The 25,397-nt window shown below is 57.2% G+C and overlaps 13 protein-coding genes across 13 annotated transcripts; 6 read left to right on the forward strand and 7 right to left on the reverse strand.

Moving 5' to 3' along the window:
- Positions 1–36: 36 nt before the first annotated feature.
- BDY17DRAFT_348986 (DASH complex subunit Ask1-domain-containing protein) lies at positions 37–1,645 on the forward strand (the record flags this gene model as incomplete). The annotated part of the gene is made up of 3 exons (XM_033738155.1): positions 37–349; positions 405–1,570; positions 1,636–1,645. The coding sequence occupies exons 1-3, from the start codon at positions 158–160 to the stop codon at positions 1,643–1,645; spliced, it is 1,368 nt and encodes a 455-aa protein (XP_033586002.1). The 5' UTR covers positions 37–157.
- Positions 1,646–2,245: 600 nt separating this feature from the next.
- On the reverse strand, positions 2,246–5,112 carry BDY17DRAFT_38429 (uncharacterized protein). Its single transcript, XM_033738329.1, has 4 exons — positions 4,970–5,112; positions 4,711–4,888; positions 3,000–4,558; positions 2,246–2,922 (listed from the first exon to the last, which is right to left on the reverse strand). The coding sequence occupies exons 1-4, from the start codon at positions 4,979–4,981 to the stop codon at positions 2,401–2,403; spliced, it is 2,271 nt and encodes a 756-aa protein (XP_033586003.1). The 5' UTR covers positions 4,982–5,112; the 3' UTR covers positions 2,246–2,400.
- BDY17DRAFT_38502 (uncharacterized protein) lies at positions 5,008–6,092 on the forward strand. The gene is made up of 2 exons (XM_033738330.1): positions 5,008–5,643; positions 5,715–6,092. Exons 1-2 carry the CDS (start codon positions 5,108–5,110, stop codon positions 5,767–5,769), a joined length of 591 nt encoding a protein of 196 aa, XP_033586004.1. The 5' UTR covers positions 5,008–5,107; the 3' UTR covers positions 5,770–6,092.
- A 1,398-nt stretch (positions 6,093–7,490) lies between these two features.
- BDY17DRAFT_327405 (uncharacterized protein) lies at positions 7,491–9,294 on the reverse strand (the record flags this gene model as incomplete). Its single annotated transcript, XM_033737670.1, has 4 exons — positions 7,491–8,792; positions 8,852–8,967; positions 9,021–9,117; positions 9,175–9,294. The coding sequence occupies 4 exons, from the start codon at positions 9,292–9,294 to the stop codon at positions 7,491–7,493; spliced, it is 1,635 nt and encodes a 544-aa protein (XP_033586005.1).
- A 491-nt stretch (positions 9,295–9,785) lies between these two features.
- BDY17DRAFT_256741 (eukaryotic translation initiation factor 5A-2) lies at positions 9,786–10,528 on the reverse strand (the record flags this gene model as incomplete). Its single annotated transcript, XM_033731623.1, has 4 exons — positions 9,786–9,853; positions 9,918–10,050; positions 10,108–10,374; positions 10,508–10,528. 4 exons carry the CDS (start codon positions 10,526–10,528, stop codon positions 9,786–9,788), a joined length of 489 nt encoding a protein of 162 aa, XP_033586006.1.
- Positions 10,529–10,823: 295 nt separating this feature from the next.
- On the forward strand, positions 10,824–13,054 carry BDY17DRAFT_303869 (Sac2 family-domain-containing protein). Its single transcript, XM_033734647.1, has one exon. The coding sequence runs from the start codon at positions 10,868–10,870 to the stop codon at positions 12,872–12,874; it is 2,007 nt and encodes a 668-aa protein (XP_033586007.1). The 5' UTR covers positions 10,824–10,867; the 3' UTR covers positions 12,875–13,054.
- A 3-nt stretch (positions 13,055–13,057) lies between these two features.
- Positions 13,058–13,816, forward strand: BDY17DRAFT_38542 (ubiquitin-60S ribosomal protein L40). Its single transcript, XM_033738331.1, has 4 exons — positions 13,058–13,123; positions 13,192–13,198; positions 13,275–13,566; positions 13,633–13,816. Coding segments are annotated over exons 1-4 (387 nt in total). The 5' UTR covers positions 13,058–13,122; the 3' UTR covers positions 13,720–13,816.
- Positions 13,817–13,883: 67 nt separating this feature from the next.
- Positions 13,884–15,065, reverse strand: BDY17DRAFT_303871 (Alpha/Beta hydrolase protein). The gene has a single exon (XM_033734648.1). The coding sequence runs from the start codon at positions 14,930–14,932 to the stop codon at positions 13,913–13,915; it is 1,020 nt and encodes a 339-aa protein (XP_033586009.1). The 5' UTR covers positions 14,933–15,065; the 3' UTR covers positions 13,884–13,912.
- BDY17DRAFT_303872 (uncharacterized protein) lies at positions 15,066–17,530 on the reverse strand. The gene is made up of 2 exons (XM_033734649.1): positions 15,629–17,530; positions 15,066–15,555 (listed from the first exon to the last, which is right to left on the reverse strand). Exons 1-2 carry the CDS (start codon positions 17,114–17,116, stop codon positions 15,526–15,528), a joined length of 1,518 nt encoding a protein of 505 aa, XP_033586010.1. The 5' UTR covers positions 17,117–17,530; the 3' UTR covers positions 15,066–15,525.
- A 552-nt stretch (positions 17,531–18,082) lies between these two features.
- On the forward strand, positions 18,083–19,361 carry BDY17DRAFT_303875 (short-chain dehydrogenase). Its single transcript, XM_033734650.1, has one exon. It carries the CDS (start codon positions 18,261–18,263, stop codon positions 19,221–19,223), a length of 963 nt encoding a protein of 320 aa, XP_033586011.1. The 5' UTR covers positions 18,083–18,260; the 3' UTR covers positions 19,224–19,361.
- Positions 19,362–19,396: 35 nt separating this feature from the next.
- On the reverse strand, positions 19,397–22,009 carry BDY17DRAFT_313270 (uncharacterized protein; the record flags this gene model as incomplete). Its single annotated transcript, XM_033735699.1, has 1 exon — positions 19,397–22,009. The coding sequence occupies one exon, from the start codon at positions 22,007–22,009 to the stop codon at positions 19,397–19,399; it is 2,613 nt and encodes an 870-aa protein (XP_033586012.1).
- A 1,406-nt stretch (positions 22,010–23,415) lies between these two features.
- BDY17DRAFT_327412 (uncharacterized protein) lies at positions 23,416–24,528 on the forward strand (the record flags this gene model as incomplete). The annotated part of the gene is made up of 2 exons (XM_033737671.1): positions 23,416–24,295; positions 24,359–24,528. 2 exons carry the CDS (start codon positions 23,416–23,418, stop codon positions 24,526–24,528), a joined length of 1,050 nt encoding a protein of 349 aa, XP_033586013.1.
- Positions 24,529–24,675: 147 nt separating this feature from the next.
- Positions 24,676–25,357, reverse strand: BDY17DRAFT_327413 (uncharacterized protein; the record flags this gene model as incomplete). Its single annotated transcript, XM_033737672.1, has 2 exons — positions 24,676–25,169; positions 25,231–25,357. 2 exons carry the CDS (start codon positions 25,355–25,357, stop codon positions 24,676–24,678), a joined length of 621 nt encoding a protein of 206 aa, XP_033586014.1.
- Between the last annotated feature and the right edge of the window lie 40 nt (positions 25,358–25,397).

The raw sequence follows: 25,397 nt of genomic DNA on the forward strand, positions 1-25,397 counted from the left end.
TGAGCATGCGGGGCAGAGTTGGGGCAAGTTAGCCGACGAGGACCCCACCGCAAGCGCGTCTTCGTGTCTTTTGCACGCGTGAAGGCGAAGCAGATGAGGTGAATCGCATGGAACACCACACGCAGCGCCGTACACGACGTGACATTCCACAACAGCCATGTCGCGACAACTCGCCTCCCGTAACTTGAGCCTGACGGAGGAATTGGAACATCTCGAGCAGTCCATCACGCGCTGCCTGCAGGACATCGACGCCAACTTCAGCAAGGCGCATCGCATCGTCTCCACCAGCATCCTACCCATCATCGAGCAGTATGCCAAGCACAGCAATGGCGTCTGGGAGGGCTCAAAGGTACTCGCACTGCAGCAAGCTCCACACGCCACCGCGACTGACAAAGGTGTTGCAGTTCTGGAAACAATTCTTCGAGGCCTCCGCCAATGTCTCCTTGTCGGGGTACGAGGAGAACGTGAACGAGGAAGATGTTACGCACACCGACAGCACATCCACTGCCCTCGACACTCCCTCGGACCACGGAGGCTATGCGCAACAAGGCGCACAAGAGCAGGAAGACGAGGATGAGTTCGAGGTCGACTCCCCAACCCAAGTCACCGGCCTGCAGACCACGCCCAGACTTCCCTCGACGACCAAGAAAACGAACGGCAAAGCACCCGCGCATCTCCGCTCGCCTTCCCCGAGAAAGTACACCGGCAAGAATCCGCTCGCTATGGACCAGTCACCCGAAGACCCCAGCACGCCTCGCCCGCAGACCTACTCCAACGTGCAATCCTCCCCCTTCGAACCCGAGTCCGCATACCAGGCTTCCGCCCAGTTTCCACGCACCAACAACGACCCGCTCATGCATCGCTCCGTGCTAGACAAGAACTACCGCGTCCAAGCCACGCCCCACACCCAACGCAGACAACGACAAGCCGGCCCATCCGCAGCAGTAGGAACAGTAGCAGCAGCAGCAAAACCAACTCCATCCACAGCCTCCAAACGCCTCCCTTGGGACGACTCTCCTCACTCCTCCCCTGCCATCGCGGCCCCACAACTCCGCAGCGACCTCTTCTCCCCAACAAAACCCTCCACCGCCCTGAACCTCCCCCGCACCCCAGGCGTCTCCATCCTCACCCCCGCGCGAAATCGCACCACCACCGCCGGCGGGCCAGGAGCAGCGCCAACAACAACAACAGCCGCACCCACAACCTCTACAGGCCGCCAGCTCTTCTCCCCCCAAGACAAAACATACAGCGCAACGAAGTCCAACGCCCGCTCCAACAGCGCCGCGCACATCTTCTCTTCAGACGATGACGACTCCTCCGACGGCGACGGCGAGATGTCCCCGCCGAAAACGATGCAGTTCTTTGTGCCGCAGAGTCGGCTGCTGCAGACGCCGGCGCGCGAGGCGAGTAAGCGGATTGTAGAGGATTTGTTGCTTACGGCTGGGGCGGGGGGTGAGGATGATACGATGGAGGAGGAGGAGGAGGAGGAGGAGGAGGAGGAGGAGATTGAAGGGATTGACGATCCGAGTTTGGTGGATGAGCCGAGTCCGAGTTTGGTTGTGCGCAGGGGGTTTGAGGATGATATGTTTTGATAGCTATAATTCAAGGCACTCATCTACTGTGAGGATGACATAGGAAGGACTGATGCTCAAGCATTGTTCTGTGTGCTTTTATCGTATCATTACCTCGCCGTCTGACTGTCCATTAGAAATTAAGGGGTGTATATTTTGATCAGCCAGCAGCATCAACGCTCACTCTCTCTCATGCTCGCTACAATGTGAAAAACAGCGCTCGCTCAGTCGTAATCATACAGGGCTTCTTGTTGCCCATATCTGCTCGGAAACCATTATGCATTCCTTCCCTTCAACACCCATATGTGATCCATTAGATTGATGATGCGAAAACTTTCCGTCCTGCCAAGCGACGTTGCAGAGTGGGTATCGTGTAACAAGTGCGTGCGGGACGCAGGGTGGTGTGATGGCCGGTCCAGTAAGACGACCGGGGGAGAAGACATTAAGATGTGATAAGATTGCTCGCAGGGAAATGCTGCTGCGTCGCGCGTGACGCTGTTCGAAGAGGGGAAACGCCATGAAGATACGCCTTGCAGTAGAAGTGATGATAGGCGATGAGATAGGTGTTGTAAGGTGTGGTTGGCTGCCAGACAGGTCGAGAATGTGTGGAGCCCGCAGATCACTGCCACCACCCCTCCCATGGCCCACAATCGGAGGTGGCACAAGGCTGCATGGATCTGCACGTCATGCAAGTAGGCGTTGCACGCATGCATGACAAGTCGACAAAGGGGCCGGACGGCGTTGTGCGACCACAAGGCTGGATGGCGGCTTAGCCAATGAATGAAGGGGGTGTCAAGGGAGAGGCGCTTCATCGCTGGAGGAAAGGTCATCACGCATTGGATGTCTGCTGATTCTGACCTCCATAGTTCTCCAGCGGGACGAAGCGAGGAGTCAAGGGCAGCGACAGCGCGGGAGGATGCTGATGATGGGCGGAAAAGGGAAGCTGTGGCGGGCGGGAGGTGGGCATGCTCGGAGTCGGCAAGCCGATTTGCGGCGAGGGTTGCGCAAAGGCATCGCTGAGCTCCCACGGCGCGGCGCGCTCGGACATGTGCTGGCCGGAGTAGTGGTGCGGCGAGACGCGCCATGTGGTCGATTGATTCACCGGCGTCATCCGCAGATCGGATAGCGGGGGGCCGCCCATGGTGGGCTGCGAGAGGCCGACGATGCCCAGTCCCGTTGTTGCCATGGGGTTCATGGGGTAGGCACTGGCCATGCTGGATGCATATGCCTGGCCATGTGACGCTGCGGAACCGGAGGATGTCGAGAGCGGGGATGCAAGTAAGCGCTGCTGCTGGTGCTCTGGCTGCCCTGGGCCATGCAGCGCGCCGGCGGTGGACGCGTAGCTTGCGGACTGCGTGCATCGTTAGCTCATGTGCATGATGGGTGCTTGCAGGCGAGAATGATAGGCTCGGGGGGGAAGTGACTCACGTATTTGCCAATGATCTTCTTCAGAGCGGTGGCCAGGATGCGCCAGGGGAACACCTTGACATCTTTTTCAATATTCCTCGGTTTGGGATTTGGGAACCCCATGATCAGTTTGAAGAAATCGTCGCTGTCTTGCTTCGTCTTCGACACCGTCAGAGGCCGGAAGCCCTCCAAGTTCCGGCGGATCCGATTCTTCTCTTCGACCGTGAAGCGGACGCTCACCAAGGACTCCAGCAGCGAGATGGTGTCCACGCTCGTGACGAAGCACTCCTCCTTCTCCGCCCACCAGATGCAGCTCACACAGATGCTGTTCGGAATGCGGTCTTCCAGCGTGACTGCCTCGAAGCTGGCACTGATGGTGCTTCCTTGTTGGCTGCGTCGGAATTGAACCAGCCTCCTTCCCGCCTCCCACTCTTCAGCAGTCCATTTGTAGGTCATGGAATTGAGATCGCCTTCGAGTTTGAGCGCGGCTTTGGAAGGGTACATCATCGCGTATGGGTTGAATTGCGGTTGCGCGATGGCAGCACTAGGCATCGTCGGCGACTGTTGCAGTGTAGACGTTCGCACCAGCGATGGATTGGGCGATGGCAAGGGCACGATGGACGTCTTGTTCATTCCATACAGCCTGCCCTGCTGCTGCGGATCTCCCATTTGGCTCCATGTAGGCGTGGGAGGTGCGTGCAACGACGGCGTTGGTTGGGCCGACGGGAAATACATGGATCGAGCGGCTCGAAGCTTGTGAGGCGGCTGCTGGAAAGTTTGCTGCTGGAAGTCGGGCCCACTGAAGCGGCGAGTGTGGGAATATGGTTCCCCGGCGTTGCGCAGCTGGACGGGCGATGATGGTGCCGGTTGGCGGTAAGCACCGGCGGCTGCAGAAAGGTTATGCATCGAAGGCTTCTTCGTTGGCGAACGTCGTGGAGATGCTTCTGCGTCGAGCTTGCGCTTCCTCATCGTTCCAGTCCGAGGAGTGGAGTGGATGGGTTGCTGAAAGGTAGCGTCGTCGAGGTAGGTAAACTTCCCGAATTCCGTCGACAAAGCTTGCCCATTGACAGAGCTGTCTTCGAATGTCAACACCAGCGGGAATTGAGGAGACGGAGTGCTCGTGGGCGTGAGCGGTGGTGCCTCTGTTGTCAACGAGTAATCGAAGCTGGTGCTCGGCTGACTCGTAGTCCTCGACAAGAATCCGGGGCAGCGCTTCTGCCCAAACATGATGACCGGAGTCATTGATGGAGAGTCTAGATCATGGCCGGATCGCAGGCGAATTGTAACTTTCGTGCCGGCTTGTCCGTGAACCGGGCTGTACGAAATCACTTCTGGCAGCGGGCGAGATGCGGCGGTAGTGTCGACGTATCCAGAGTATTGGACATTTTGCGGCGCATAATGCGAAGGATCATGCGGGCTGTATTGATGTGCGGTGGGGGTGTGCGAGGTTGCAGCCAACTGCGGTAGACCTGAAGGCACCTGAGACGGTGGGCCTCCATAGCTTGCAGGGTATGCCTGATAGGTGGCCGCGAATGAGCGGTAGTCGTGTGCCGGGCTGGGTCTTCTGGCCGTGTGATACTCTGGAAACGGATAAGACGTCAGTCATTTGCTCATCCTGCTGCCTGCTCTTCATGCGCGTGGTCGGAAAACGCCACCACCGAGGTAGTTGCCAGAAGATTGAGGAAAGCACGACACACGTGTACATGGCTCGAGGAAGGAATCATCGACTCACCATACACGCCAAACGTCGGGGTCTTTTCGTACTCCGACATGGGCACCGCCTGGCCCCTTGGTTCGGAATGAGCCAAGGGCCCGAAGTCTTGGTACACCTGATAGCTCTCGTTCGCTGCAAAGGGATTGCTATCACCTCTGTCGAGCGCAATGGCAGCCTTGCTATCTCGCCGTCGGAGCTGTTCTCGCCTTGTTAGACAGGGCTAAAGAGGTACACTCACAGGCCGGCACTCGCGTGTCAGCCATCGGATACAACGTACCTGAGAGTGCATACGCCCGTAGTATGCCAGTTTCGCGAGTGGCCACTTTGCGACTGGAACAAGAGACAGATGATCAGAAGCAGGACGCTGCGGCTGGTACGACGCAGAAGAAGTAAGAAGAGTTGAGCGGCAGAAGGGATGCAAGGCCAGACAGCCCTGTTCACTCCGAGCGAACGCCTGATCCGTGCGAATCAGCAGCTACCCGTCTCCGACATGCAGCGACAAAGGAATGGTGGACGATATCGGCGTGAATCGATCCAAAGTTGGGTGACAGATGGGTCAGACGAAGCCTTTGAAGCCGCCTTTACGTCTTCCCGTCGTTCGCAGGAGATTGCAGGCTGCTCCGTCGCCGGATCCCGAGCCTTGGTGCGTGGCTGCTGCGCGTTCCCGACACCAATACCGTGGCAAGGCGGACGGCAATTCGACGAAAACGGCCGATCGTGCTACCGTGTCTACCCTCATCGTCAGCCAGGCTCATCAGGACCCATTGCATTTCGGCTGTCTCGTCGACGTGACAAATGGATTAACGGCAATGTCACAGATGGCAAACGGATTCATCTCGTATTCCAAACAAGACGCTCAATCCACTGGCACAGAGGTGTGTCGGGAGGAGGGCCAAGGCGATTGCCAGGTTTCAGAAGACGAGATCTCGCGCAAGGGAGTGGTGCTCAAAGGTAAGACTTACCACGCTGACCAACGATACGCTCAGGCGCAGTGAACTGATCTGAAGTCCCTTCCCGCGCAGGCTGGAGGTGTTGCACCGTGACGCGCCCGACGGCGATGATGCTCCGTCCGGGTGAGCGTGGCTGTTAGGCAGTCGCGTGAGCCGCACAGCGCCCGTTTGTCGTGCAGATTTTGAGGTGCGTCAGGTAGATCCAACCAGGTCGGTGGGGTAGAGAGTGGGTGTGTGATACTAGCCAGGGCGCCGGGGCGTATGATCTGAGTCAAAAAAGTTGGAGCTGTCTCAGACTTGTCTCGAAACAAGCCCCTCCTCAAAGGGCGCGGCGCGAGCTCTAAAAGATGCGGCGGGCGATCAGCTTTCGACACGCCAGACAAACAGCAGGCTCAGAGCCGGGCAGCGCGCGGATGAAGTATTGCAAAAGAATGCGGCGAGAGACCTCCTGAGGATCTGCGAATACATGGGGGAAGGGGAAGGGGAAGAGGAAAGGGCTTGATTGGCAACAAGCAACAACGCCAGAGGGATAGGAAAGGCGATGCAGCGCCCGGATGGGACACGGGCAGTTGCAGGCGGCGATGCTGAGTGGCTCGTCTCAATGACGACAGGCTAGACGGGAGCAGGGCAACGGCGGCAGGCGGGCGAAGAGAGCCGACCGTGTGGTCTAGAAAGCGAGCGATCAGGCGGGCACGGACAAGCCATTGGGATGGAATAGGACGAGGCAATGGTTGTCACTTTCCGATTGCGGATCGGTACCGCGGAGGGCGTGGATGCCACCCTACCGTATACGTAAAGGACAGGGCGACCACATGCCTGGATGGGGTGGGGGGAGCGTTGACGGGCAATCACCGGCCTCTGCCCGTTTGCAATTGAGCGTTGCGCCTCAGTGGATCGGCGTGGCTATCGGTCGGTCATTCTCGGCCGGGCAAAGGATCACGAGGATGGCGCGAGTGTGATTGAGTATGCATGGGGCCGCGGCGGTTCGGATGGGTGCACAAAGCCGTCTGCTCCGCGCCATCCATCCACCCCTTGCATGGGCGCTCTGGACATTGACAGGCATGGCAGATGGAGCGATTGGCTCGCTTGCCGCGGCCGCGGAGACAGCGATTAGTGTCAGAGGGCAACACCAACGTCAACCCCAAATGACAGCCCATCAAGTGCGGTCACCATGAAAAGAGTGGGGTTGCGGGCCAAAATAGCAGCGGGAAGGGAAGTGCCCAAATTGGGAGGAAGCAAATTAACAAATTCGCCGAATGGGACAGGCAAGAACGCCACACCCGGGCCACTTTCAGCCATAACATGTCCAGGGCCAGCACGCGAGCATAGCCAGGGGAGCCAAACAGGGCCAGCACCACCCTGTCTGCTTCGGTCTTGGCTCATCTCTGGCCTCTTGTTGGTTGCATGCAATGCTACTACTCACAATCAAGCCTTAGCCTTGCCGGCATTCAGACTATCAGATCTCCATCACCCCTCTGCACAATGACATATGCCCCTCCCTCTCCTGTCCCGCGCATGTCATCGCCATATCACCCCCCATGCAAGCGCAAATCCAACCGCAATATTGACGTCCAAGCGCAAAATATCTCCTCGCGATGACTTCGCTTTTGGGCTCGTCGTCAACGTCTTTTTAAAATTGTCTCGCTCCACATGGCCGAACTCCATTCCCGGCTCGGGCGTCTCCCGCATCCTTTGGCCAATTTACCACACTTGACGTATTTGGCGGGGGCTGTTGTGTACACAATACGCAAGCGATGACGGAGGGAAGGCCTCGGAGTGTGGGGGATGTGAATAGAATGTCCATTGTGTTCACGACTCATTGTTAACGTTGATCATGCCTCTCATATATTACTCTCCTGCGCTGCCGTTACTCTTGCGAAATGCCTCCTCCTGCTTCTGCAGCTTCCGCTCCACGACGAACACCGCTTGCACCATAGAATCCACAGATACACCAGCGAGGCCGGCAGCCTTATCGAAGAACACCTTTGCCGGCCCCGAAAGCTCATCCACGCTTCGGTATCGACGATAGAAGCTGCCCAGCTCGCGAACTTCGGCCTCATGCGAATCTCCTTGTACAGGACTGTCGAGAGTGAGAGCTTCTCCCAGGCTGCGTAGACGGTTGCCCTTGTCGGTGGGTTGGAAAGAAGGAGTTACATCTCCGAGTGGCCTCGCTCGTGGTTCTTGCGGGAAAAGACCAAAGAGAGCACGCCTGAACTCGGCGTCCTTACCAGCGGCACCGCGCTCACGGACCTCCTCGCTGGCGATATTGTCGGCGTACCAATCCATGTAAGCGTCCAGTGTCTCGTTGTCAGCGTTGAGACAGTCTGCTTCGTCCATGCTGAAAGCCTGCTCAAAGGTGAGTTTCCCTTTGTCATGTCGCCCGCTGTCCTTTCCTTCGTGCATCTTCACCCATTCCTCCCAATCAACCGAGACTGCAGACAAGCCGGGAGCAGACTGAGGCTGTCGCTGGATTCCATCCATAGGACATAACAGCTTAGTACTCACAACAACAAGCGCCATGAGCCTTGCCTCGGGATATCGCAGAATCACACGCATATCTTGTCCATCGTATGCAAAGTCCATTCCTACCATTCGAGCAAGTCTCTGCGTAGCGACGAAGATCTCCACCGGTAGTGCCAGCTCCGTCAACCATCGATGTAGAACCAGCGAAGTGTTGATCGGCGGCACAGCCATGCCAAACCCATCGTGCAGCAATGTGATGGTCTCCAGGATCTTCTGGTGAAGGAGTTCGCCACGCAGCAAATCCAGTGGCTCGAGTTGTCGCTCGTATTCACCGGGCAGACGTTGACGCATCCCAGACGGGACTTCTCGTCGCGCACGGTAGTATAGAAGATCGCCGTCATTCACCCACTTGGTGAAGTCTGTGACGGTCAGAGGAATGCGCAGCAGTAGCACTCCAACGTAGCATATCGCAAGGGCGTCCACGAGACTGGGCGCCTCACGTCGCGCTTCTTTAGCTGACCGACCCTTTCGCCGGGAACTCTGCGACTCCGAGCCGCTTCCGCTTTCAGTCTGCGAGCTGAAGAGTTGGGAAGACTGTGCTTCATTGTCGGATCCGGATGTGTACGCGGCAGGCGTTCTCGTTTGTAGCCTTTGTAGTCGAAGCGTCCACAAGTCGCGGACGAGGATCTGCTGCGCTTTAGCGACCGAGTAGTCGTAGCTGCTGGTGGAATATCATGTAAACATACCTCAAGCTCCTCCGGTAGCTTCTGGACCTCGATCAGCCATCGCAGCTGCTTTCGGAGGATAAGCTGAGCGCATAGCAGGTAGTGCTCGAACGCGCGAGGACCACTGTAACTTGATGCTGTTCCAAGTCAGTCAGCGCATCTGGCCAAGGCGAAGAAAGGCAGTCCTCACTCCTGCTGGTAGCAGACGCTGCATCAGAGTCTCTCCGTCTCGACTTTGGCCCGTGGATGACGATTTCTCCAGTATCTTCGGCGATGACAGTGCCGCGCTGCGCAAAACGTCAGTTATCCACCGCTTTCAGAACCAAGATAGGGCCAAAGGATACGTCTGACTGTTGATGGCCTTGGTCGCAGTAGGTGTAGCCATCGTCGCCGATGTGGAAGCGTCGCGAGCCGCAGTTTCCGTATGTGCAAGGCTCTGACCTTCGAATGCGCGTGGAAGACATGCGTCAGTTTACTCGGATATCATTGTTGACTGTGGAGGTTGGAGATGGGAATGAGGAAAGGGATCGAGACGGGACTTGGAAAGCTTCTTAATCGAAGACAGACGAGAATTGAACGCGTTCATGTCGGTGCGCGACAAAACAAATGTATGTAGCAGCGAGATGAATGGAGACGGAGGTGAAGTGTTTTCAGGCTGGCGAGCCTCAGGCAGCAACTTCAAGCCAGCACATTCACAAATCACGACAAATGAACGGCACAAAGGACTGCGATCCGACACAAAACTTTGATATCGTTGATCTAGAGAAGATCGCATCCAACACGATGCAGGTCGGAGAACCGCGCATACATATCCATCCCTGAAAAGCGGCAATGGCTTGCCATGCTTGCCCCACTCTCCCATGCCGCTCACTGCACTGCCATGAAAAGGTCCACGGCCCATTTTTTGTACTATTTCATCGTCGCTCATGACTCTCCCGGTATGTGCAGGCAGCATCTAACCCTTGGGAGCCTCCTTGGCATCGATGGCAGCCTCCTCGCCCATGGCGGTGAGGACGATGACATCTGCGGCACGCACGTGGTCAGTGGGGTGGGCAAGGGGAAGAAAAGCGCAGAAGTGGGCACTCACTGGTGTCTTTGCCGTCGTCGGTGAAGAGCTTGGTGATCTTGTCGCCGACATCGCCATCGGGAACCTTGACGTCGTCCTTGGTGGAGCCGTCGTCGGACATGAGGGACAAGAAGCCGTCGTCGGTGATGTCGAGCTGTCGCATATGTGTTAGCACGTCGACACCCCGCACTCCTGGCAGGACGAGACTCACCAACTGGTATTCACGGCGGGAGACGTTGGGGACGTCCATGTTGTGGGTGGACGGGGACAGATCTTCCAACTTCTTGCCGGTGAAGATGTCGATGGCAACCATGTGCACCTTGGCGTGGCCGTGCTTGCCGGTCTTGGAGGTGGACATTTCGACAATCTTGCAAGGGCGGCCCTTGATCACCACGTGCCCGTTCTTCCTCAGAGCGGAACACTGCATGGGGAAGGTGGCCGAGGCACCGGCGTCGGCGCTCTCGAAGGTGACATCATGCTGTTGAGCAACGTCAGGGTCAGCGAGTGGTGCTTTGGGGATGGAGGGCGCAAGAGGGCCCAGGCACTGCTGCGGCCGCCTGGGAAGCGGGACAAGCAGTGCGGCGATATGGAGGGGCTCGGGGGACACTCACCTGCGCGTCATTGTCCGCCATGATTGCCGAGGGATGTTGGTGAAGATGGAAGTGTGAGGATGAGAAGAAAGGTGAGGTGGTGGGAGAGGAGAGGTCTGGAGGGGTGAAATTCGGCGGCCGAGCGAAATGGATTGTGAAAAAAGGTGGTGCAGCAGAGCGGACAAGGTGGGGCCTGGGGATTCGGAAGTGTGCGCTCTTACTCGCTGGACCCCTGTAGGCGAGCCAATCCCCATCGGCTTAGTTGCCGGAAGGGGCGAGGGCACATGGCAACCACGTCTGGCTAAGTGCTGTACAGAGTCGCCCAGCTCGCGAGGCATTCAAATGGCCCACGACACACTCCAGTGACCCTCACAACAGCTCATGCACCTCTTCTCCGGCCAGTCGAGTCAATCGACGCCCTCTGCCACCCCGAATCGCTCCTTCTCGCCCGCTCCCAATCGATCCATCCAGCTGGGGCCTAGCACAATCCCTCGAAGACCAGGCTTGAATCAAAGAACTTCCTCCCTGTCCGCCGCCTCACTCGCCAGCTCGACCGAGAGTCTCCCCAGTACCGCAAGACTCACGAATGGCTCTAGCTTAAAGAACGAACTCGCTAGCTCGCTTGCTCAAGATGGATCTTCCCCGGTCGATATCCTGAGGGACATCCTGGGCCCTTTGCGCAATGAAGACCTCACCGACGGTACAAATGATGTCCATTCAGACGGCAGACCAACAACTTTGACCGAAAAAGTCGAGTTCAACGGCCTCAGTCTGCGCGAGTTCGCCAACACTGCTCCTCAATCCACTCCGCTGCTTCTACGAGCGGGGCTGGACATTGCCATTGTGCAAGACTTTGAGAATGAGAAAGACAAATTCGAGGACCTGCACAAATCCATCCTCGCGTGCGATGAGGTCCTCAAGTCCGTGGAGACATACTTGACCTCCTTCCAAGCCGACCTGGCCAATGTCTCGGCGGAGATTGAGACCTTACAAAACCGGTCGGCCACGTTGAACAATAAGTTGCACAACCGTAAGGCGGTAGAGAAGGTCCTCGCTCCCGAAGTCGAGGCACTCGCAATACCAGCTGCGGTGGTCCGCAAAATCTCGGAAGGAAGTGTAGACGAGGCATGGGTAAAAGCGTTGGATGAGCTGGAGAGACGATCCGCGGCGATTGATGCCAAATTGAAAGAGGACCGAGATATCCGAGCTCTGCAGGATGTCCGACCGTTTATCGAAGATCTTTCGGCAAAGGCGGTGGAGCGTATACGGGACTTTGTCGTCGCCCAGATCAAGTCATTGCGCTCGCCCAGCATTAATGCGCAAGTGATCCAGCACAACAGCTTCCTGCAATACAAGAATGTGTTTGCCTTCCTTGCCAAGAGACAGCCGCAGCTTGGACAAGAAATATCGCAAGCCTACATCAACACCATGCGCTGGTACTATCTCAGCCACTTCACGCGATACAAAGCGGCACTGGAGAAGCTGAGTCTGCACACCATCGATCAGACCGAGTCGTTTGCATCCGAGACCACTTCGACGAAAGGTGCAAAGGGCGTGAGCCGAGACCCCTTCTCCATCGGGCGTCGTAGGGATATCCTGCAAACGCCAAATTATACAGCCATGCCCGCCTATGTTGCCGAGGATGACAAAGGCACGCACTATCTGGAAGTGCCTTTCCGCACCTTCAACCTCGCACTCGTGGACAACGCGTCCGCTGAATACGCCTTTCTCACCGAGTTCTTCTCCAAACAGCCGTATCAAACGACCAATCGGAACTTCAACGAGATCTTCCAGCCCGCATTGGATCTGGGTTTCGCCCTGACGAAACAACTCACCGAAGCCAGCTTCGACGCGCTAGGCGTGCTCACGTGTGTCCGACTCAACCAGCACCTGGCCTTCGAACTGCAGCGGCGGAAGATTCCCGTTGTCGAAAGCTACATCAACGGAACCAACATGCTGCTCTGGCCGCGCTTCCAAATCATCATCGATGCCCACTGCGAGTCTATCCGGCGAGCAACAGCAGCCCTGTCCGGGAGGCCGAGCGGTTCGGCACTAAGTCTGACCGCTTCCTCCTCGAGTGCGCAGTCCACCACTCCTCACGCACTGACGCAACGATACGCCAACTTTCTACAAGGAATACTCGCGCTAAGTAGTGAAGCGGGCGACGATGAGCCGGTCTCCAACAGCGTGGGTAGACTGCGGAATGAGTTCGAAGCCTTCTTGACGAAGCTAAGCAAGGGCATTGCAGAGGCGAGGAAGCGCGAGAGATTTTTGTACAACAACTACTCTCTCGTATGTACCATCATCGCCGAGACGGAGGGCAAATTGGCGGACGATGTGAAGGGGCATTATTTGGAGAAGAGAGATGGTCTAGCAGTTGCTACATGAATGAATGAATCACGAACCAGAGATTGCGAAGAGATATCCTACATGTATGCGTTTGTGAGAATATAATTGACCTTCCTGTGCATAGAGCTCAAATGCGGGTTCGACGTTTGTTGTTGCCTCAGGCAGGAATTGTTGGCAAAGTCTTGGCGCGGTCCACCACCGAATTTGCATTAAGCGGCGATGAGCGACTTCATCCCTCACTCTTGACCTCGCCATCCACCACATCAAGCAGATTGAAGGTCGCAACCAGTAAGTTCCATCTCAAAATCGCAGCACACGCTGATCTACACAAATTCCGATACTGACTGTGTGCGTAGTGCAGATGTAGGTCCCTCGAAACCCCCTCCGCTCGCCGAAAACCACCCTTGCAACACCCACACTAACACCCGCCCCCTCACAGCTTCGTCAAAACCCTCACGGGTAAAACCATCACCCTCGAGGTGGAGTCCAGCGACACGATCGACAATGTCAAGTCCAAGATCCAGGACAAGGAGGGCATCCCGCCCGACCAGCAGCGCCTGATCTTCGCCGGCAAGCAGCTCGAGGACGGGCGCACGCTCAGCGACTACAACATCCAGAAGGAGAGCACGCTGCACTTGGTCCTGCGTCTGCGCGGCGGTATCATTGAGCCCTCGCTCAAGGCTTTGGCGTCCAAGTACAACTGCGACAAGATGATTTGCCGAAAGTGCTACGTGAGTTCTCTCCGGAAAGAGATGGAGTGGGTCGTGGACTGCGTTCACTAACATACGTGTTTATAGGCCCGTCTTCCCCCGCGAGCGACCAACTGCCGCAAGAAGAAGTGCGGACACAGCAATCAGCTGCGTCCCAAGAAGAAGATCAAATAAACGGATCGCTTTCTTTCGAAGTGGTGGGAGGCGTGTGGGGTGGGTTGGTGCATCGAAGGAGATTGTCGATATGGGCTGAGAGACGTCGTGCCGAGAAGATGGTGTGAACCGTCACCGTACGACGTTCCGTATTCGAAGTCAAGAGAAGACAGCTCACTGAAACACCTCTAAACCATTTTCGTTCATTGTACTGCTACAACACATCCTGGTGCGCGAAATACCTCCAAGCCTTATCAGCAAGAGCAACCGCCGCATTCTTTGTCTTCCGCTCCGGTCCAAAGAACTCCTTGAAGGTCTTCTTCAACACCACGTCCGTCAAGCGCATATGTGGCCCCTTCGTCGCCCTAAACTCCAACCCACCCTTCTTATCCAACTGCTTCAACCCCAGCCAATCCTCCTTGTAAATCGCCCGGTTCCTCAGATCCGTCACCTCTCCACTCGTAGCATTCACCTCCGCAAACCACCCCGTCTCCTTGGGAACCACCGTCTCATCCTCGTCAAAAACGAACATGACAAACTTCTCCATCGCCGCAATGCGCTCCTTGTACGTCGCATTCTTCTCCGCCCGCTCGTTATTCACATCCGCCAGGAAATTGCTGTGCTCCAAGTACCCGTCCGTCGGCCCACCGGTGCTCTCATTCAGCGGCCGATAGTACTGCGCCGGCACCACTTTGTTCTGTACGTACTCCGTCCACGCATTATTCTTCACCAGCGCCGACGCACCCTTACACACGAAGTCTAAATCCCCGCACTTCTGAAATTGCGCAATGCCATTGTGCTGACTGCCAAACGTAACAAGACTGCGCACGCTCAAGCCCTCGCAGCGCTCCACGAGGCCCCGCAGGAACTGCCCGCCTTGGCTGAAGCCAAGCGCATCGACGCGGATGTCCTCGTGTTTGCGATCTTCGGGCGGAGCAAGGAAGGGGTCGGCGTGGATGGCGGCGCACACTTGCGCGATTTGCTGCGTCACGTTGCCGAAGAAGCTGTTGGTGCGGTCGGCGCTGCCGTCCTCGTCTGTGCGGATGTAGTACACGTAGAGGCCTGGGTGGACTTTTTGCGCGAGCTCGCCGGTGGAGTGCAGGCCTTCTGCGTCGTAGCGGTCGCCTAGGCCGTGCCAGATGAGGAGGGGGAGAGGTTTGGAGGAGGCAGTTGTGGGGAGGGCGGAGGAGAATGAGAGAAGGGCGAAGAGGGCAGGGAGGTGGAGGAGACGCATGTTGCTGCTTGCGCTGCGGCTTTAATTGACGAGCTGTTCGTGAAAGGTGACGGAGGAGTACGGTGTCTCTACCCTACTCTGATGCCTACTGCCTCTTGTGCAGTTGACCTCCATGATGTAGTCGAGGTCGAAAAGGGTTAAGCGCGGACCGACACCGCTTACGTCACCTGTCAAATGCCAGGCCACCCCGCGGGCGACATGTGACACGTCTGAAATGTGAATGGGACGGAAAAGACAACCTTGACTTTTTACGATTTTCCTCTCCATTCTTCCTTCTTTCCTCTCCATCTACACGCTCTCCTTTAGAGTACGTCGAAAACGCGGACACGCCTTCATCCCGTTTCTCCCATCCCGCACCCCTCACATTCTTGTTTTCGAGCTCAGACATCAGTCATATCACGACCCCTTCATGCAATGCATTGCTGGACGATAAAGATGCTTCGCTTCCGACCTCACGAAACGCAAGTGCCGTACTCAACGCCTCCGCTATGCAAAGTCGATCCGACGTAGGAGAGAGAGGAAACGGAAGAGGCCCATACAGGCCCCGAACATCAGACGAAAGCATGAAAGGTCGGGAGAGGTCAAGCGACCCCTCAGTTCCTTGGACGCTTCCAGTAGTATTGCTGTGAGCGGAATACGAGTCAGCAGACGGTTACACGCACCACACACAGGTCTGCGAGATGGAGGACAACATACCTTGTGCTGCTTCCTTGCAGCGCGGATGCTAGTCTTGCCTAGACTTTGCGTCACGGTGTCGCGACGGTTCACGTCCGTGTCCATCTCCGGCACGTAGTAAAACTCGCTCTCCAACAACTTGCCTGCCGCGTCTTTGCCCTCGCGACTGATCTCACCCACGCACGGAATGTCGTCGAGGATGCTCTGCAGGTCTGCAGCAGTGAGAGCGGCGTTGTTCTCGGCATCGGATGTCTTGGCGACGGCACCACGCAGCTCGGCCGGCAGGTTGCTATGGATGGTCGAGAGGGGCAGGGAGTGTACGCGTGAAAACGCCAGCTGGTTGATGACGTGATTCTTCACCGGGCTGGTTTTGCGTGGGCTGTGGGCTGCTGGGTTCGTCGAGGCGGACAACGGCTTGCGGGCCTGCTCTGGGGACGCGGGCTGGAAGGACTGGAAGCGGGATAGAATGTTATCGCCAAAGGGTCCGAAGGAGTGGACGACGGGATCATTCTCTTCGTCGTGTTCCGAGAACTCCTCCGGATCGGTGGCACGCGACACTTCTTCACTAGCGTGGAGGGCTGGCGTGGGCACGTGAGGAGACGTCTTCGATGGCGAAGGCGTTGGATCATGAGGAGCATCCGCCTCTGAGTCCTCACCGGCGTCCACATACACCTTGACTTCCTCTGTCTGGTCGGCGCGGAAGGTGGAAGAGAAGCTGGAGTTGAGGTCGACGGCTGGTGTAGGGGAGACCGGGGAGTGTAGGCGGGGTGGCATGGTGTACAGCGGCGGGCTCGACGCGAACTCGGCGCCCGTGGTATTACGACGCTTCGACGGAGATTCCTCTGCCCACGGAGACCTTGCCTCGGCCGAGACCGACTCGCGTGCTTCACCCTTGGGCCACACCAGCATCACACGCGTATCTTGCACGTCAACGATGATCTGGGCCAATGGCTTGTCCGACACGAAGACATCGCCCTTGGCCAACTCGACAATCTCGCCCCTGCAGTGGATCTTTGCACCATTCCACCCGAGACACTCCACCTCCACCTTGCCCGCCACGTTGAAAGAGTCGGGATGGCAATAAGAGGCGCGTATATGGACGCGTGAGATGTGGCGATTCGATGAGATCTGGTAGTCGGAGGAATTGCTGGAACGACCCATGAGAAGGGGCTCGCCGGAGGAGGGGAGGGTCAGGGTGGGCACGTCGGCGAGCGGGGCGCGTTCGGAGAGGGCGGAGACGCTGCGTTGCAGGCCGGGACGCGTCTGACGTGGTGGTGGCGGTGAGGAGGGAAGGATGCCGGTGGACGAGGTGGGGATAGGTGTTGGATAATACTTTCTATCATCTAGGACGTCGTCGATCTTGCGTTTCGAAGGTCGAGGCAGGGCGGAGGGTGGTGAGGAAGAGAATGGCTCAAAGGCGGGCAGCAGAGCTGGGTGAGGTGCAGCATTGCCAGACCCTGTTGAAGGCATGTTGCGAGGAGGCCAATGGTTGGGCCTGCGGTCTGCCATTGCGTAGGGGGGGTGAAATAGGTCGAACACGCGGTGGGTGGCTGGAAAAAGCCGCGTGTGGTGCGGGAGAAAGTCAGACGTGTAGTGTGTACGCGAGGCTGAGCCGCGCTCTGGGGGAGGAAGAGGACGATGGCAGTAGGGCAATGGCAAGGACAGTGACAAAGCGTGCAGTGTCAATGGACATACTCGACACACCCGCACGCCGCGAGGGAGAGGAATAATTGCAGGGACGAGGTCGCGGTGCGGGCGGGCGTGTTTCGGAGGAATGCTTCGACGTGTCGTGAGGTGCTGAGGCTAGCGTGACGCGCACAGATCATCCGGCTCGCCTGCATCATCCACTCGGCGGCAGCGGCTGGTCCAGCATCAATCACGACACGACATGTACGTATTAATCCATTCTACATTTGTCAATTATGGAAGACAAGCTCGTGTTGATTTGAGCTGCACTTCTTCCAACACGTGATTTTTCCTGAGTGACAAGTAAAGAGAGCACAGTCGGTGTAGGCGAGCCCGCGCCTGCCACTTTCCACTCCCTCGAGGCTTCAGCCCAGCTGCACCTTCCTTCCTTGCCCGATTTACCCCGCCATGCTGCTGCTGCTCATCTCGGTTTGGGCAAGTGCCATCCGCCGTACCTTGGAATCACACTGCCCTCATACATTTCTCACTTCTTAAGTCACGCGAGTCTGCCGTACATCTTTCAGTAAGAGGATGGGTGTTTGCTCGTCGATGCTTCAGGAGCCGCGCATTCCCGTGACGTCAATGCGTCCAATTTCCATTGCTTGTACCGCGTTTTTTGCATTGCTGGCCCGGGCTGGCTCTTGTTCGATGTCACCAGATTGCTTACCACGCTTGCTTAAGGCCAGCCAGCCCCATTGACATCCCATCAGTGCAGATATATCTCTCAGTGTGTCCAAATTGGGAGGTATTGCTAGAATGCCCGAGCCATCACGGAACACTTCCATTCTAAGGTAAGATAAGGTACTGAAGTACACCAGCGCCACCGATCAGCAACGTGCATAAAATTTGTGTACTGCATCATCAATTGTAAACGCGGCCTTCACTTCCCTCCCCATCGCTCATTCAAACACCCTTCGCCTCTCTTGTCCTCCGCATCTTCACTCCCTCCTGTCATCATCCACCCACAATGGCTTTCTGGCGCGACGTCTTCCACCAGTGCTTCTTCATCCCAACCCCAACCCTAACAGAGAAGAACCTCCCCAACCAAGCCGGCCGCGTCTTCATCGTAACCGGAGGCTACGCAGGCGTCGGCAAAGAACTCTGCAAAATCCTGTACGGCAAAAACGGCACCGTCTACGTCGCCGGCCGCTCGCAGGAGAAAGGCGACAAAGCGCTCGCCGAAATCAAAGCCGCCCACCCTTCCTCCGACGGCCGCGTGGAATTCCTCAAACTCGACCTCTCCGACTTGGCCACTATCAAACCCGCCGTCGACGAGTTCACCCGCCGCGAGCAACGCCTCGATGTCCTCACCAATAACGCAGGCGTCATGCAGCCCGCGCAGGGCTCCAAAGATTCGCACGGCCACGAATTGACCATCGGGACCAACTGTCTGGGCCCGTACCTGCTCACCCAGCTCCTGACTCCTCTCCTGCAAAAGACCGCCGCATCCAATTCTCCAGGCAGTGTGCGCGTCACGTGGGCCGCCTCGCTCGCCACGAGCTTCTGTCCCACCGGCGGCGTAGCGTGGGACGAGCAGACGGGCAACCCGAAGTTGCATGGCCAGAGCATGACCAACTATGCTCAAACCAAGGGGGCGAACGTGCTGCTCGCCAAGGGGTACGTCGCGCAGCACTCCAAGGATGGTATCGTCAGTAATGCGTGGAACCCGGGCAATCTCAAGAGCGAGCTGCAGCGCGGTATGAAGTGGTTTGAGACTTTCTTAATCGCCCCCATCTTGTTTCCCACTTACTTTGGCGCCTACACCGAGCTGTTTGCCGGGTGGAGCGAGGAGGCGGGCAAGGTGGATACGAAGGCGGCGTATATTGGGCCTTGGGGACGCTTTGTTACGCTGCGGAAGGATGTGGATGAGACCAAGGAGGTGGAGCGGTTTATTGAGTGGTGCGAGAAGGAGACGAAGGCTTATAGATAGTCCGAGGCTTTGCATCCTTTTTTTGCCACAGAGGCTCACGATGATACCTAGTCGAAAGAGAGACACGATCTGTAGTTGTAATGCAGCAATGCTCGATGGTACCATCGAGGGCAGACTTGAATTCAGTCATTACAGAGCGTTAATGAGCAACCCTTCATTCCAGCGGGTCGAATCTACGACACACTAATACCAAGCCCTTTCAGTGAACCAACACTGCCGCTCTTCCTGTGCATGCGAATCGGACTATCACTCCTCGAAGCAGCCGGCGGATCAGGAAGCGGCGCCTGAGGCGGCGGCGCCGGCGGCCCAAACTTCGCCATGGCAATGTTGAGATCGAGGTCCGCGAGCGACGTGCGGCTCCTCGTGCTTCTCCTCGCCGAAGAGTTGCGTCGGGACGAATGCACGCTCGAGACGTGGGTGTGATGCTCGATGGGCAGCGGCATCGACACGTCTGCCTTTTCGCCTTCGGCGTCTTCTGCTTCTTCGGCCAGCGTAGGCGTGTCGAATTTCAAGGCCTTGAAGGCTAGCAGTTGAGATTGGCGGTAGGAGAGGGCTTCGAGATTGCTTGCTGAGCGCGAGGGCTTCATGCTGCGGATTGGTACTGTGGCGCCTGTGGCCGGTGGAATTGAGGCTCCGACAGAGTTGCGTGCAGACGAGAGGTGAGGAGGGTGACCCGAGCCAGCTTGCAAGCTCATGGGTCGGCGCATGGATCCGCTGTTTGAGGAATCTGGGGCTGTTGTAGACTGCTGTGCGGTTACGAAAGACGTTCTTTTGACATGACCAGGCGGTGGCAACGATGATTCTTTGCTCGGGAATAGTGACAGGCGGACGGGAGGAGATGTAGACAATGGCGCCGAGTGGGCGCTCGTATCGTGAGGCACCGCGGCCGGTTCTTCCGGTGGAGTGAGAGCGTGCACCGCCAGTCCACTGTTTCGGTTCGGCGACTCATCCATGCGAGAGTGACGCCTGACGTTTCCTCCATGCGGGCTGCCTTGTATGGCGGAGGGATTGACCCTCAACGGCACGGAGAAGGAGGCCACTTTGCGCACTTTACCCGGCTCATTCGCCTTGACCACGGAGTTTCCTGTATTGATGATTTGGGGAAGAGCCAAGCCGGTCGACGCTGCTGACTCCAAAGCGTTGTCAGGACTTCTAGAGACGCCGCCCTCTGCTAGCAATGGCTGCGGCAGGTAGGGGGGAAGTTTCGAGTCGTGTCTGGTTCTTTTGATCATGGTAGCCTGCAAGTCTGGCTCGCTGAAGGAATTCGTCACTCGTTTGGGATTCCTTCGTGGTAGAATGGGCATATGCGGCAGTACTGGAGATTCCGCCACCAGTGGGGAGTCTGCTCGCTTGAGTGCCCATGAGTTCAGTGACAGTGGTGGCGGCGCTGCTTTGCGGACCCCACTCTGACTCTGAGCTTCACTCGCGGGCAAGTCTGCTGTCATGCTATTCTCGCTCGATGCGGTGGGTGTTGTTTGAGATGTGGGAATAGCTTGCATTGAGGCATTCCCTTCATCATCGGGTGCCGTGCTAGCTGTAGTCTCTCGCTCCTGATCGCTCGATGAAGCCATGGTGGTGTCGGTGGAGATGTTTTGCTCAGCACCGTGCTGCGGCTGCCCGACAATTACCAAGGGTGGAGGAACGATTTCCGGAAATTCGAAAGACGCCTGGGACACGAGCTGAGGCCATTCCTCATGGTTGTCCAGCTTTGCGGCTTCGAGCTCGATGTCGTCAATGGTAGCCGTGTCAGATCGATCGTCGTCCACTATTCCTGAGGGGAATGAAGCCAGCGTTGGGTCGGGATTGGGAGATGGGGGCATACTCGAGATCATACTCGGATGCCTCTTGATCTGGTATCGATGGCTCAAGGTCTTGCTCAGCTGCGGCAGCTCCGGCACGTTCGACTGCGCTCCGGCGCGGCCGGCCTTCTGTACTTTCTTACCGCCGAGTGACTCGATTTCTCGTTTGATGGCCAACATCCAGGATTCCATCTCCGCCGCATCGGGCATGACCAGCAGCAGGCTCGATGCCATCCGCTTTGCCGCAGCGCTTTGTAATCCAAGCCTCGCCAGAATGGAGCCGGAGTTGGCGACAATGATACCGTTGGAGTCGACAGCTTGTGATACCTGAAGCACATAATGCTTGCCAGGAACCAGATCGCAGGCAAAGGCAGCGGAGTCTTTGCCAAGATGGAGCACCTTCTCCGGCAAGCGATCACTCAAGCCAGATTCGCTATACTGCAGCAGATAACCGGAAGTAACCAGAACGAATATCTTCTGTGGCAGTTCCACAGCGGCAGTGGTGCCACCGGGGATGTGTTTTGGAGTTGACGTCCTTCTCGCTTCGCCACTAGTCTTGTCGTCTTGATCTGGGTTGCCATGTTTCCCAGAATTCTTGCTTCTAGCCTTGTTCAAGGTGTCCACCGAAATCGAAGACACCTCCAACTTTCCCTCTTTTAATGCCTGAGGATAGACTTGGAAGAGCGGAGGCGGCTCGAACGAGGGCGTTTTGGAATCTTGGGTGGAGTGAGATCTCAAGGCCCTCGGCCTCATCCTCGAAGTCCTGGTGGCCGTGGTCTTGACCGAGACGATGCTGGGCGGCCGCGCGATAACAGCATCTGTGGGTGGCACTTGAATCACCAACGCTGGTGGCGAGGGTTTGTCCTGTTTCGGAGGTTGAGCATTGGGTATGGGCTCGGAGTGGCCGTGCTGCTTTTCCACTTTCGGACGGCTGAAGAGGTGGAACAACGAAATCTTCGAGGGTCGGCGTGTGGGTTGGGAGTGCATGGACAGGTTCAATGGCGAGAGCGGCGCAGGATCCTCGGGGACGTCTGACGGTCGTACTCGCAGAGTCTGACCTCTGTGAAGCCTTGCTTGCCGGTTTTCAGCGCTGGCATAACCTTTCGTTGAATCAACCGGAGGGCATTGAGGACTCCGCGATGGCGACCTTAAGAAGGAGGTCCCCGGCTCCATTGAGGCAGTGTGGTGGGAGCAACAGCGAGCTCTGGGGCGAGAGCAGAGCCAGCATGAGGGTAGTGCTCAAGACGTTCCAACGCGGTCGAGCCGATAGCCTCGTGGTTCGAAGTAGTTGTGAAATGACGAACCAGTACTAGAAAGATTACAGAAATGAATGGAGAGCAGCATTGACTCCCGTCTTTGAGAGCGACAGGGCGCGAACTGCAAGCAAAGCAAAGGCAATGAACAAACAAGGAGAACAGGCGTAAAGAATGCGCGCGGCCAGATTATCGAAGGATCGACACGCGAAGGCATTGATGAAATTGAGCCGACCACACGCGGGTTGGTCGCGCGCACGCGCCGTCGGACCGCGAGGGCAGCTGCTGACGAGTGGCGGAAGAGGAAACGGGTTACGAGCGCAAGAGAGGAGAGGGGTGGCGTCAGAAACAAACGGGTGCCGTGATTGGCAAAGGAAATTAAAGCCGGGTGGCCCCAAGTAGGAGAATAGGAGATGTCAAAAACGGGCAGGACGTGAACCCTTCCGAGACAGGGCGCGCTGGGGCTCCTCAACGCCATCCCCAATCATGACGGCCCTTTGGACCACGGAATCGTCTCCACGGATAGCGTTCACACGCGCGTGTCGGGGTTGATGAAGTGGCGGCAGGGGTCGCATATCACCCCTGTGACTACCTGGAGATAGCCCTACCTAGGCAGACGGCAAGCCTGACGAGGAAGAAACGCCTGCAGGCGCGTTTAATTCAATGAATGTTGCTGGTCGACGCGACGCGTTGTTGGGCCTGCGGCCATCATTTCCAGGGAGCAGGGGGCCCTCCTGGTGATCGGCGGGAGCTAAAGTTTGCGGGAAAATGTGCTGGGGTCAGGGTACATAGCCGTCCGGTCGGGTGTGCGTTATGATGCATGTGACATGACGATTTCCGAAGGAGTAGAACCTCCAGTGTCACGGGATCAGGTTTGCTTGGGCAGATTAGATACGATGGCAGGAGGTTCGAGGAGAGGTGGGGTTGAGAGAGAGGCGGAGAATGACATCTGCAGTCCCGCGCGTTTGCTGCCAAGCCACGCGCGGGGCTTTTGGTGATCGACAAGACAATCCACTCCATCTTTGCATCATTCCTTTGTGCGACTGCTGCTCTTCACTGCGGGCACGAATGATGTTTTGAATCGTCAGACAGCACTCAACCCTCTCGCCCATCACCCATCATCTGGCAGTGGCATCAACCATGTCTCCCGACATCAACTCGCTGCCGCCGTCATCGGCTGCAAACATCCCACTTCAACAAAGACCGCGCCGCGTGTCTATCACCACCTCTGACGCTTCCCTCGCCCGCCCTCCCTCCCCACGATCCCCCTCTCTGTCATCGCTACAGGCGGCAGCAACGATCAACGCCGGCCTACAACGCTCGCCAAGCAACAGCTCTCCGGGAAACCGTGGCCCCGGTCTGGACAGAAGACGATCTAGCCTCATGAACAACCTCTCCATCAACGACCCCACGACGCCCGGGCCCGGCGAACTACAGCAGTGCAATGACAGCAATAGGAGTAGTCCCCGGCTAGGAAGGAGGTCGATCGCATATGGGACCGCAGATCCCCACCACCAGCGCCAGCCGAGTCTGGGTGAGATTCATCAAGAGCTCGAGAATGAACAGGAAGCACAAGTGAATCGGCTGCTGCACATGATTCGCATCCAGCAAGACCAAATTGCGCAGATCCAGAGACAACAGTCGCAGAGCCAGCCGGATGCCTCGCCCGCCTCACCTGCGCTCCCCTCTCCATCTTCCACGCTGAACACTCCCGCCACAAGTACCAACCACGTCGACAATCCATCTCCGCGCCGCTCCTCCATCCCCGGGCTCCCTGCGTCGTACTCTCATATCAATCGGCCCCACTCCCTCTCCCGACAATCCTCCGCCCGCATGTCGAATGCCGGCACCAACAGTCATAGCGGCTCGCCTGCACTACGCCCAGCCTCGGGTACTCTTGGGTCTTTGAATGAAGACTTCTTCCTGGGCGGCACGCGGGATGAGACTGCCTTCTATCAAGCGGAGACGCAGATGTTGACCCGCGAGAATCAGATGCTGAAGCAGCGAATACGCGATCTGGGTAAGTGCACGTCCTCGTGCTTCGAATGTCCTTGGGGCACCGCAAGCTAATGGGTGAGCGTAGAGCGTCAGATATCCGACTTGAGCGGATCGTTCATCCCTACCGGTGGCATTGTAGGTGGGCATGCACACAGCCCCGCACAACATTCCCCGCTCTCGACCACACCGGCCACATTCGCCGGAGAATCGAGGGCAGGCCTGGTCGCCCACATCGAGCCATCCACGAAACCCTGATTGAAAGGGAGGAAGGACGGGGTTCACTTTCTGTTTTTGACCCGAGTCCGGGTAGCGAGGCGTTGGTGGACATCAAATGAGTTCGATTATCGAACGTCGGAACGGTGGGAAGTAATTGGTCGACATAGAGTGGAGGTCTTAGCAGACTCAACCATCCTCTCCAACCATTCTCTTCACCTTCTCCAGTAATACCTTGCTCTCCCTCCCGAGTTTCCTCTGCCCATTCGGCCCGCCACTCCTCGCCTTCGCCATAGCTTTCCGGAACCGCTCCCTGTCCTCGACCTTCTGCACCCGCTGCTTCTCCGCTTCCTCGCGCTTCTTCTGACGTTCTTCCGCCTCGGCCTTCCGCACCTGCGCCTGTTCGTATTCACGCTTGAACGGGACAGGTTTGGGCTTGCGCCTGCGGTTTCTGCTTTCTGCCGGAGTCCGATCGTCTTCGAATGGTGCTGGTTCGTTGTCCATGAGTATCTGGCGATCAGGATGCGGCGCCGTGCTGGGCTCGTGCGTGACATTTTCCGGCGGCGGTGATGGTGCGGGCTGCATCTTCTCCGCCTCCTGCGCTTCCTCGCGTTGCCGCTTCACTTTGGAGTATTGCTTTTTGATTTGTGCTTTTTCTATGAGGCTCGCTTTGATCTTCTTGACTGTTCTGGGGTCAGCTTTGAAAGCTCTTGACAAAGGTGAGGTATGCAATGCGAGGTCTACCTTTTCGTTTATATGCTCCATCGGGAAGGTTGGCGGGCCCGACCTGGAAGCCTTTCTTCGCCTTCTTCTCTGCTCTTGCAGGGTGTCGAGTCTCCTCATTTCCTGCGCGCTTTCGTTTCTCCGACATGGTGGAGGGGGTGCAGGTATCGAGAAGGGGAATAGGTTGT

Source organism: Neohortaea acidophila, assembly GCF_010093505.1.
Source record: "Neohortaea acidophila strain CBS 113389 unplaced genomic scaffold BDY17scaffold_11, whole genome shotgun sequence".
Taxonomy (NCBI): Eukaryota; Fungi; Ascomycota; class Dothideomycetes; order Mycosphaerellales; family Teratosphaeriaceae; genus Neohortaea; species Neohortaea acidophila.